This window comes from Gopherus evgoodei, chromosome 17, assembly GCF_007399415.2.
Source record: "Gopherus evgoodei ecotype Sinaloan lineage chromosome 17, rGopEvg1_v1.p, whole genome shotgun sequence".
NCBI lineage: Eukaryota > Metazoa > Chordata > Testudines > Testudinidae > Gopherus > Gopherus evgoodei.
In genome coordinates, this window is record NC_044338.1 from 5,773,657 (window position 1) to 5,786,156 (window position 12,500).

General features: G+C 36.8%; 1 protein-coding gene across 2 annotated transcripts in view; it reads left to right on the forward strand.

Moving 5' to 3' along the window:
* The window catches only part of MED13 (mediator complex subunit 13), a 76,490-nt gene extending 64,095 nt beyond the window's left edge, over nucleotides 1-12,395 (forward strand). For both annotated transcript variants that reach the window (XM_030537091.1, XM_030537092.1), the window contains 12 exons: nucleotides 72-261; nucleotides 787-1,249; nucleotides 2,077-2,296; nucleotides 3,010-3,201; nucleotides 3,408-3,631; nucleotides 4,296-4,438; nucleotides 4,733-4,891; nucleotides 5,004-5,189; nucleotides 5,336-5,484; nucleotides 5,699-5,872; nucleotides 7,414-7,514; nucleotides 8,248-12,395. In XM_030537091.1, coding sequence (XP_030392951.1) covers nucleotides 72-261; nucleotides 787-1,249; nucleotides 2,077-2,296; nucleotides 3,010-3,201; nucleotides 3,408-3,631; nucleotides 4,296-4,438; nucleotides 4,733-4,891; nucleotides 5,004-5,189; nucleotides 5,336-5,484; nucleotides 5,699-5,872; nucleotides 7,414-7,514; nucleotides 8,248-8,380 — 2,334 coding nt within the window. In that variant the 3' untranslated portion in view covers nucleotides 8,381-12,395. The remainder of the gene's footprint in view (nucleotides 1-71; nucleotides 262-786; nucleotides 1,250-2,076; nucleotides 2,297-3,009; nucleotides 3,202-3,407; nucleotides 3,632-4,295; nucleotides 4,439-4,732; nucleotides 4,892-5,003; nucleotides 5,190-5,335; nucleotides 5,485-5,698; nucleotides 5,873-7,413; nucleotides 7,515-8,247) is intronic.
* The last annotated feature ends 105 nt before the right edge of the window (nucleotides 12,396-12,500 follow it).

A 12,500-nucleotide genomic window follows, 5' to 3' on the forward strand; every position in this document is an offset into this window, starting at 1 on the left:
ACCTTGCAACTTTGAAAGTCTGTGAACTCATTACTGTCTTATTTTTATCTTATCTTTTAACTTTTTTTCAGGCTTGCAGACTCGGTCAGCATAGACCTATCTGTAAACTGCTCTCTGATGGGATCATGAGAGTTGGATCCACTGCTTCAAAGAAACTTTCTGAAAAGTCGGTCACAGACTGGTTTTCTCAGGCAACTAATGCCAACAATGAAGCATTTTCCAAACTCAAGCTCTATGCTCAAGTTTGCAGATATGACCTGGGTACTGCATATTTTTAGTTCTCCCTGTTTCATCTGATTCTGTTATTTATAGGAATATTATAGAGGTGAAAGGCAAGAAAGCATATGTGTAGCACACTGTCCAAATACTGTCAGCAAAAATCCTGGACAAAAATGCATATAGACACACTCTTAGCCACTGGTAAAATCTTTAGGGCAAGTCTGTCAGACTACTTCATGATAAATCTTGCTGACCATTTGTATGGTAATGCATTTAGACTTGCTGCCCAGCTATTGGATCAATTTTAATGTAACTGCAACCAGAGTTCTGTATTAGTCCCTGAAGTCTGTTAGTGAATTTTCTATGAAAAAGGGATGAGTGGAGTGAACCTATTCTAGAAATTGAATCTGAAAACTAAGTGTTGGTGTTCTCATTTGTTTTGAGTAAGATACAAAGGAAAATCAATGCTAAAATTATTATTAGATTTTCTTATTGGTATTTTATATCAGGTTGAAAGAATTAAATTCCAACTTTTTTAATTAACTACTACTACTTCTTCTGTTTTAGGTCCTTATCTTGCTTCTCAGCCATTAGACAATTCTTTACTTTCTCAGCCAAATCTAGTTCCCCTCACGAGTCAGTCTGCATCCACTCAGCCACTGGTTGCAGGTAACACTGGAAATTCCAACACTCCATTGTCCAGTACTGCAGCTGCTACCAGTAGTACCATGACGGTGACTTCAAACAGTGCCATGTCTTCTGCAGCTACTACAACTAATTCAACTTTGACCACTACTGCCCCCTCATCTTCTTCCACCAACATAGGCAGCGGGATATCAACAAACAAACCTTCATTTCCACCTTTTAGTGGCATGAACAGTACTACTTCTGCCTCCCTGCCTACACAGGCTCCAACAGCCCCGAATGGACAGACAGGGGGACAGCAGCAACAACCAGCTCTTCAAGCAGCTACGATATCTGGGGAAACTTCATCTGCCCCTCCACAGCCACACCCAGAAGTCTCTGAAAGGTAGGTAACCTGTTGTATTTAATGTGCAATTGTCATCTAAAAAACAAAAACAGCCTACACAACAACTGATCACAATGCTCTGTTTTTATTTTAATCTTTTTCACATCTTCACTTCAAAAATTGAAGATGACAGTTAGATGTAAGCTGCTGTTTTTCAGATGCCAGGTATTGTAGAAAGATTGGCCTGAACTGTTCTATAAAGTTTGGCCTGAATTACAACCCTAAGACTCTCTGAAGGTTTGGAACCCAGTTTTTCAGGTTGGGTCCCAACTCTAAAAATTAACCTTTTTGTAAGAGGTTTGAAAAGCTGCTGGGGTGCAAAAAATAGCAAACCCTGTACCCTGCAACTATGTTCACAAAGTTTACTTCCAACCAAATTAATAAGCAGGTTTTTTTTATATGTTCAGGAAGAAAGAAAGTAGAGAATAAAACTTGCATTGTTGAATAAAGTCTGGTTTTCGTGTTAAAGCTGTACTGATAAGACTGCTTTTATTGGGAACTGGTTGATACCTTACTTACTTCTTCTACCAGTTAAAGCAATGGGGCAAATTGCTTATGAACTCATGTGATGGAGAGGGGTGAACTGCAGAGCTAAATAACAAAATAAAAGTTAATGGTACTGACAAGCTGATGAGTTTGTGCACTAAACTGAAATCAGTAAAGATGTGATCGAATCATTCCTCATATCTTACTCAAGGCAAAGAAGCTCTTTTCACTTAGAGGGTGCCATCAAATTCCACTTTAAATGTAATACGTACTGTGTAATCTGATATACTTTTTATAAACCAGAAAAATTTTATAGCAATTGGTTTCAAATTAACTTCCAGCACTATGGATCGTGATAAAGTTGGAGTCCCTACAGATGGAGATTCACATGCTGTCTCCTATCCACCTGCAATTGTAGTTTATATAATTGATCCGTTTACGTATGAAAAGAAAGATGAGCATAGCAACTCATCCAATGTGTGGACCCTTGGGCTTCTTCGTTGCTTTCTAGAGATGGTTCAGATTCTTCCTCCTAATATCAGGAGTACAGTTTCTGTGCAGGTAAGTAGTTAACATGTTTACTAAAAAATTTAAGGTAAAAATTACTGTTCATTTCAGCTGGGTTTGAAGAAGATAGTATTTTCCTCATGGTGAATTGAATCCAAAGAACTCAGTATCTATCATTGTTCTGCTGTTTAAATTTGTGGGAAGAAGTGTCATCAATAAAATTTTCAAGAGCATTTTAGTATCTTACACTGATCAAAAGTTAATCTTGTAACAGTCGCCTTTAACTTTAGTCTGGCGTTAGACAATGGAGCTCGTGCTCCATTCTGCCAATGGAAATGGGGAGAAAGGTAGCCTTGGGATGTCCCTTCATTAGTAATTCCTACCTCCAGACTGACTGTATTAAGAAGCTTTATCCAGCACTCCTGACTTCCAGACATCAGACGTTTGTAGCGATAAAAGACCTTAGGCAGCTGGGAGGCTTGTAAATGGAGAGAGGCTTTTATTGTGAAAGTGCTTACACTCTCTTGGTCTGAGTCATCCAGTTAGATGACTGCTTAAAAGGGCCTCACATCCTGTAACAGAATGGAGGGAGGAAAGCCAGAAAGTTGTATGGAACTGGAGACGCCAGATTGTGGAGAATAATATTAAAAACATTAGCCAAAGAACTTTTTTAAAAAGCACTTAAAATTTGAAGAGGAGATAGTGGTAATTTTTCAGTGTAAATTACACACTGGTGGTAATGTTTTATTTTTCAATCTCTTTTTTAGATTGTCCCTTGTCAGTACCTGTTACAACCTGTGAAACATGAAGATAGGCAAATCTACACCCAACACTTAAAATCTCTAGCATTTTCAGCATTTACACAGTGTCGGAGACCACTTCCAACTTCAACCAATGTCAAAACATTGACTGGTTTTGGCCCAGGTTTAGCAATGGAAACTGCTCTTAAGAGCCCTGATGTGAGTATCTGGAGGTTACAAAAAGTGCTAAAGATTAACTTGATCTTTTGGTAAACATTTAGGGAATAATGGCAGAATTGCATGTACATTTCCATGACTTTATCTTTTTTTAGGTAAATAGTATTTGTTTTTAATGATTAAAGAATCATAGTTCTTAATGATTAGCTGTCCGTTGGTACTTAAATTTTCTGTTGCATTTCTTACAGAGACCAGAGTGTATTCGACTCTATACACCCCCTTTTATATTGGCTCCTGTAAAGGACAAGCAAACAGAGTTAGGAGAAACTTTTGGAGAGGCTGGACAGAAATATAATGTGCTTTTTGTGGGCTATTGTTTATCTCATGATCAAAGATGGCTTCTTGCGTCATGCACAGATCTCTATGGAGAACTGCTAGAAACTTGCATAATTAATATCGATGTACCAAACAGGTAAGAACCAAAGCTTTTCTGTTCACTCAGCACCTGTATCTTGAATATATCCAGAACTTGGCAACACTCTCTCCTGGATCAAAGTTCTTCTAGTATAGTGGTTCTGTATAGATACTTCTGATTAATTTTGTGGAGCCAGTATCTAGCAAAACTAACTCAAGCAGCTGAATATAAGCAATATTATCTGGGTACTGTTGTGGAACTACATTTCTGGAAGAATTTAATGCAGTTTTTCTGTGGTGGTGTGTTTTTTTTGTTTTTCTTGTTTTTACTGGCATATAAAGAGAAGGCTGATCATACAGGAAAGCCAGAACAAGCTTTCTCTCACTTTGATTTCAGTATTATAACACTGATCCAGTAAAGAAACTATATACTATACTGATATTTAATATTTACATAATTCAGTAGGTAAACTTTGCCTAATATTTTAGGATATACAAAAAAATAAACTTGTGGCTGAACACCACCATTCCTGTGTCTGCTGATAATATTCAGGCTAACACCAAATAAGTAGTAGTGTTTTAGATGTGTAAACATTTTAAGTCCAAGTGTGAGTAGAAATCTTTCATTTATTGTTTTTTCTCCTTCTCTCTCTCTCTCTCTCTCTCTCTCTCTCTCTCTCTCTCCTCCCCTTCCAAACCCCTCCCCCCCTTCACAATCCTAGAGCTCGTAGGAAAAAAGGTTCTGCCCGCAGGCTTGGTCTCCAAAAACTCTGGGAATGGTGCTTGGGACTTGTGCAGATGAGTTCATTGCCCTGGAGAGTTGTAATAGGCCGTTTAGGAAGGATAGGTCATGGAGAATTAAAAGGTAATAGAGCTGTTGAGTGTAGAAACTTGGTTTAAAAGCTTTGACTTTTGTTTAACTCACAAAGATAAATAAAGTCTGACTTTTTGACTTTTCCACCCTTTGAAACTAACATAAGTACATCTTTTGACAATTCCTTCATAAATTCGCAGCTGAATGGTTCTGAAGATTAGTATAAACGAAAAGTCATTATGTAAATGAATTATTTTGAATGTCTTGTGTTTTCTACTCTATGAAACAAAGTTCAAAACAAACTATTTTCTTGGTAGATAAATTAATATCACTTAATATCCCTAGATTGGAGCTGTTTGCTGAGTCGCCGAAACCTCCAGTCACTCAGCAAGAGACTGAAAGATATGTGTAGGATGTGTGGTATATCTGCTGCAGATTCTCCCAGCATTCTCAGTGCTTGCTTGGTGGCAATGGAACCACAAGGGTCTTTTGTTATTATGCCAGGTATTTGTAAAACTGCACCTTTCTTTTGGTTGTTGGGACTTTGTTTCTTTTAACAATATAAAGTTCAAGAAAAATATTTTTTCTTTTTCTTTCTTCTTTCCTCTCTTTAAAGATTCGGTGTCAACAGGTTCTGTATTTGGACGCAGCACTACTTTAAATATGCAGACATCTCAGCTGAATACCCCACAGGACACATCATGCACTCATATACTTGTGTTTCCTACGTCTGCCTCTGTGCAAGTAGCATCGTCGACCTATACCACTGAAAATTTGGACTTGGCCTTCAATACAAACAATGGTTAGTGTGTGTGTGTGTGTTATGGGGAAAAAGTGTATGTTGGGGAGTAAGGTTACTAAATGCAAATCTATTGACTTCAAAACAAGATCTATTCATATTGTCTGTTTATGGAGGTATAGAAATTGACTGTTCTTCATTTTTTCAAGATGGAGCAGATGGAATGGGTATCTTTGATTTGTTAGACACTGGAGATGACCTTGATCCTGATATTATTAATATCCTTCCTGCATCCCCTACTGGATCCCCTGTACATTCACCAGGATCCCATTACCCCCATGGAGGTGAAATGGGCAAGGTAACTATTGCAAAGTAAATACCAGAATTTACCAGTTTAGGTTTCTCAGATTAGGATTTCATTTGTAGAATACCAGGTTCTTCTGACCTCTTGCCCTTCATCTATTCAATCCAATTAGATCCAAGAATTTGGAAAGCTGCAGATTTAATAGCATAACTAAATGTTCCATTTTTGTCACTAACTCTGCTTCTTCCTGATATTTGTCAACTTTTAGGGTCAAGGTACAGATAGATTGCTTTCAACAGAATCTCATGATGAAGTAACAAATATCCTGCAACAGCCATTGGCCCTTGGTTACTTTGTATCAACTGCCAAAGCCGGTCCATTGCCTGAGTGGTTTTGGTCAGCATGTCCTCAAGCACAAAATCAGTGTCCCCTGTTTCTTAAGGTACTGTACTTCAGGAACTTGTACAGTGTTTTTCCTGAGCATTGTGGGCATTTAGAGATAAATGTGTAATGTGGGATCTGAATAGCAACATTTTAGACTTCTGAACTCTTTTTAAAACAAATGAATACAGTAATTTTAACTGTATTCCAAGAGACACGCACAATTTCCGGTTTCCTTTGAAACCGGTCCAATTTGCATATTTTTGTTCCCTTTCTACAAAAATGAGGCATTTTTAACAGGAACAGGAAAAGTTCAGAAGTGGTGGTCTCTTCTGAACAGCCTCTTTACATATTTGTTTCACAAGAATAATGTTCCCCCTCCTCTTACAATTGAAGCTTTGCTTACTCTTTCTCTTAATAAGTGTATGCTGCTGTATCTTGCAAGGAGTTGTTACACTAAATGTTTGGCTAGACTTCTCCAGATTACTGGCTCAAATTTGCCTCTGCCTCTTACTTAGAAACAATGCAAAAAAGAAAGGTATCGTGTAACTACCTGGTTAAACTTGGAAAATATAGTCTAGTACAGAGAGAGGTGTTATGCTTTATCCATATGTTCTGTTTTGGTCTTCCTCAAGGAAGAGTTTAAGTGGGGAATAGTCCTAGGTAGACATTGACTCATCTATCCAGAAGAGGTTCTCGCATCATGTGTATGTTGTCACTTCCATTTTCTTGTCTGGCACAATCAAGTCAGTTCTGCTGTACCTTCAAACTCTGATTTGCTCAAATCTAAGATTATACATATAATTTTGTTTGTTATGACAGATATGTCTAACCTGAAACAAAGATGAATAAAAGTAGCTCTCCCCCATGCCATGTGTTAAGCAGAAGTTCCATTATATTATATGGATGCTGCTGCTGTTTTTTCTTTTTCGCACATTGTGTGGTATACTAATTAAAAAAACAGTTGGATTAGGAAGGCTCCTAATAGGCTAGTTTCACTTTTGGTTTAGGACTCGAATATGCAAAACTTTGTACCAAAATATGATCTAATGAGAACTCTGAAGGTTAGAATATTTTGTGGCTTTTTTTTTTGCACCTCCTAATGTGTGTAGTTGTTTTCTGTTGTAAATTGTGCTACTTTCAGTTTGCTAGAATTTACAAAGATATTGGTACTTTACTGGCAGCAACAGTAATACAAAGTCTTGGTAAGATGTCAATTAGAAATCCTGGGCCAAATACTTCCCTGGTGTAAGTGGATAAACTTAGTGGAGTCGCATCCACTTTCAGTCCCTTTTTTTGTTTTAAATGGTGATCTTGGCCATATCTCCCAACCCAATGAAATGAGTTAGGGGAAGAGATTCCTTACGTCCTATCTTAAGATACCTGTATAATTTTAGCAGAATGCATTAATCAAAAAATAAAACATACCAGAATTATATGTAGGTTCTTCTGATTCTTGTTCTAGCTGAATGCACTGTTTCCCTTTGTGTCAGATACTAGGAAGTAATTACAAGGAAGGTGTGGTTATATTGTAAAGGAACAGGGATGTCTAAATTGTAACTAATGCAAGGATGGCTGATGATGTGCCTGTTCTCTTTTTAGGCCTCTTTGCACCTCCATGTGCCTTCAGTGCAATCAGACGAGCTACTCCACAGTAAACACTCCCACCCACTTGACTCTAATCAAACTTCTGATGTTCTCAGGTATTGATGCTTTATTACTTAAAAATGAAACCGAATATTTTTAATAATATAACTGCATAACCACATTTTATTGCAGCATATCAACTTGGCTCTTTTTCTGTAAGGTTTATTCATTATTAATTGAATGCTGAGTATGCTTAGTACTTCATGGACAACACAAATCAGACGCAGTGCTCTGAGTGGCTAAAATATGCATTTAGTCATGAAGTAGTGGTATTATTTTTTTTTAAAGAGCATCACTTTTTAGCATATTGTAAGTAGGCTCATTAGAAGAAGTGGGATTTTAATGGAAGGGAGTTCCAGGTGTATGGGTCCTGGTGAAAGAAGATCTATTGATGAATGGAAAGGGATACAAGGAAGCAGTTAGGCAAGAGGCTTGGAGGTGCTGCAGGAATAGGAAGAGCTCAGAGTAGAGATGAGCAGGCATGTAATCATATAGAAGGAAGACATCTATAGAAGATAAACTAGTTTTGTTGGATTTTATTTTTTAAACATAATGACATGAACATCTGGGTAGCATGATGTTTTTTGTCTGTATGGCAAACAATTTTGCCTAGCCTTGTTGATCTGCTTCGAGAACAATGACTCTGAAGGCTAGCTGTTTCATAAGCCTGGCTAGTTTAACTGTTTAGCTGCTGGAGAAGTTGGTTTGTTGTGAGATTGTGTCGAACACTGTCTGAAAATTATGGTAATGGAAAATGTATAGCTTGATGGAAGTCTTTTTGCTTTACAGGTTTGTTTTGGAACAGTACAATGCACTCTCCTGGCTAACCTGTGATCCCGCAACCCAGGACAGACGGTCATGTCTCCCAGTTCATTTTGTGGTGCTGAATCAGTTGTATAACTTTATCATGAATATGCTGTGATCTTCATCTGAACTTTGCAAGAAGAGAACAAGGAAAAGGGATATTTCACTGCAGGACTAAGTTAATTCTTCTCAGTTCAAGTTATTTGTGATGGGGTATAATTCTTGTTACTTCCAACAAATATTGTTTTGACTTCTGAGGGGCACATAATCCTGCTGTCTTTGTTTCATTGACTCTACAGGACTCTTTTTAGAATGATGATTGATCAGTCAAAATGTATTATAACATTTTAGTGGCAAAATTGACCCTTTTTTCCCAGTCACAGTATTTGTGAAAAGTAATGAGCCATAGTACCCAGTCATGTTTAATGAATACTAAAAGCATGGAGACGAGAAGAGACGTGAGGAACAATAGGTTTCAACCTATGGCTTCAGAACATCAAGATGTTCTTGTATCGGATTATAGTACCTAGTATTCAGAAAATGCCTGCATCTCTTATTTATTGTAAGTTTTTAAATGTATAAATTGTCTTATATTTCTTAACCTCTTTTATAAAAATTTTCCTAGAAGGTTTATACTGCCTTCTTGCTTTAAAGCAATTGGTCTAAAATATATGTAATCGTCTTAATTAAAAGTTGCAGTAGGTTGCTTTTAGAGTATTATTTTTTTGTAAGGGAGTGGGTGGGGACAGTAAATTTGTATTGTCTTGATGTACAGTTTAATGGGGATAGAGAGGTTAATGTCCATACCATTGTGTGTGGGGGATTTACAGCTAAGCTGTAGTTGCAGAGTACATGTACAGTAATGAAGTTCACTGTGTTTATATAAATTGAAAAGGTACCGGGTCTTACAGCATTTTATATCACACCTTTACAGAGTAACATAATGGCAATATATAAGTGATATTGTAGGTGGTTTAACTTGTAGTGAGAATAAAATGAATTAACTCGTCAGTTTAATTTTGTGTTATGGCTCAGGGCTGTGGCCAATTTTTCAGACCTTTTTCCATTTATTGTGGAAAGATTTATTACTACAAGAATCTTTGCTACCCAATGTAGGTAACCAGGAATTTTTGGCATAGTGGGAATTGCATCACGTTCTGTAAGACTTGTGTTCATCACAAATCAGATGGAACATGTAGGTATAGAAAAACATTATAATGAAATTGCCACAAAGAATCCTCCTGTAGGCTGAAGTTTCGCCCAGCTCTAGCCATTTTACAAATGCAAAAACAGTCAATCTTGACTTTAAGATTGGTGTGTGTTTGACTAAAATGTGGTGTATATAGATTTTCAGTGAATTCTGGTATTCAGATTTTATTCCACTGGTGAAAGAAGCATTTTCCTTTTCCTTTTTAATCTATTTTTGGCACTGTGGTGAGGGTCCCAGGCACCAGTGTATCGACTTTCCCCTTCAGATTCTAGCCAGGGCATGTGCCAATGAGGCTCAAGCCTCCCTAAGGAAGGGACTCGGGAGTCATGGGACTTCTGTATGCCTCTTCCTCTACAATCACCATTTCCCCCTCACCTAACACTTCCTTCCTTGACTTGCACATGCCAAATCTATAATGCTCTAAAATGGCCCCTACGGGTGCTCGTGAGCAATTCCTTCCTTTGTTCCTCACCCCCTGACTGCCGGACAGAAAACTTACTCTTGCGGTGCCCTTGTCAGTCTGATGTGAGAACCCACGTTAGTTTAGCACCTGGATCTCACTGGACAACTTAAACTATCCATCCTGCTCATAAAGTTTTTAAGGAGCCAGTTTTAAAATCCCTTTGTGCACCCACTGTTAATCCTCTACAAGGATAAAAAATCACTTGTATTTACAAAACTAAATTTAGTATCTTACTGAAAATCATGTTTTGTAACTACAAAATATTTTCCTGAAATATCACTTCATGTGAACAAACATAACCTCTTTGCTAATATTCTCTATATACAATATTAGCAGTCTTACTTTGTATAAAGAAAATGTACAATTGGTGACAGATTTTTTTTTTCAATCATTTCTTCAAAATAACAGTACTGCAATCAGATGTCAGCCTATTTTGATATTAAAGTTAAAAAAAAAATTGGGTCTCTGCATTAATTTTTCTTGATTATGCTAAAACACACCACATATTGACTAGCATATTTTGTTCAATAGCAGCTTTTTCTTTTCAATGTGGCTGAGATTTTTGAGGGAAAAGATGCTCCTAAGCCTGGAATTTTCAAAGCTTACATCCAATATTTTTAGCTCAGTGTTGCCAGATGGCTGATTTTAAAACCTGTCTTAATGTTAACACACCTCTTTAGCTTGGAACTTGTTGGAAGTGGGCTATTTAAAATCTGACAGTGACTTGTATTCATAAGTGAGCCAGCTGCCTGAATGCTGAGGTCCAGTTCATACTATATAGCTAAATGAATGTACTCTGAAATTCCTCAACTGTATAGAAAAACAGCCAGTAAAAGTTTTTCAAATGCAGTCAGAAATATAAACTGATAAATTAACCACTAGAAAATATCAGAAGCCCCCTTTTTGAAATGTTCTTTTTAGAAAGCATTTGTACTAGGAGACTGTATCTTCCTAGTGGCATTCATTGCCAGCAATGTACATATCAAAACTGCTGGCGCCAAGGAGCTATCTATCATATTTGGCTTACTTTTAAATAAGTTCCTTTCACCTTTTATGAATCAAATTCCTTTGGAATGATTAACCCTTCCTCTCTTAAAGTGGACATGACAAATTACTGACAACAATTATATTGTCACAGCCTGTTAACAGCAGAGTTGATCAGAAGGTGCAAGCTTTATAGCAGAGTTTATACAGATCATTGACAGTTTGGGCAGCAGCTTCTCAAAATGCTTGTTCCTGGTGTTGGTCTGTGCAGCTCTCTGTTTAGTAGTATTTTGTGGAAGTTCACTATTAAGTATTTTGGATTTCAAATGATAGCCACATACGGTATCCTTCCAGCCAGTCAAAAAATCTAGCCATACTCTCTTTATGCAAGCCATTCACTCATCTGGACTTAATTCTGTATGAATTAGATTCTTGTACACGTTATTGTTTGGCCAGTGGGCCACCAAGTGTACTTACATACAATCCTTAAATTTTTAAGTAGTTGTAATTTTTAAAACTTTCTAACATTTTCTGAAATGGCTAAAATTAAAGTTATCACTAAAATCCTCAGCTATATTCTTGCTCAGCTGTCAGTATGGCACAGATTACTCTTACTATATTCTTTTCATCTCCATATTTACCTTCTATGGTGACTTTTAACGTCATGTGTTTCTACAAAGATTTGCAGATGTCTTTAATCAAGCACTATTTGTTAATACTGTACTATCAAAATATTATGTTGCTGCATTATTTAAAAACATTCAAATTTAATAGATGAAAAGGTTTTTTAAATGCTATTGCACCATATAATTTGCTGCGCAACAGTCTATGGTATAGCATATCAGTCTGTTAATATCCATGTAATGTTACATGAAACAATGTTTTGGGCTGGGTTTCCTCTGAGAACTCAGTTTCTCAGTTTTCATGAAATTGTGTGACTAACTATTTTGACACAAATTCTAAGGTGGGAAAATTAATTTTCTCCATCTTAATTGAAGGATTCAGAACTATGTCTTATATTTAGAAAATCTTATTTGTGGGTTACTCTTTATTTTCAATGAAGTGAAACTTCATTTACAGTAAAACTGGATTTGGGACCTACAATAATCCTCAGGGTCACTTTTTCAGGAAGTTTTAATGTAGCTTTAGGTTATCCAAATAAACTGGATTTGAGGACCTTGAAAAGCTATTGGGTTTAAATTGCAAATTGTGGCATCATTACTGGACATGTCAGTTTCATCAATCTTCTCAAAACAGCTGGGTCACTTTAAGGGGAGTTTTTAAGGTCTCACTCAGCAGTGACATTTAATGGTCCAAGTCTTCTTATTTAATATGACATAAAATCAAATAAGGAACAAACACTATTGCTGCCGAATGCCATAAACACTGAGTTGTACAAATTGTGATTGAGGAAATGAAAAAGTTTATACTTTTAAAAAAAAAATCAAATGGAATAAATTATTCATGAAGCCTTGATTGTGCTGTCTGTTTGTTTATTTCCAACACTCTCCTTTCTTTATGCAACAGAGAAGAGCTGTAGCTTTTTATTATTTGGGTTGAAAATGACCAAAATAATGGCCT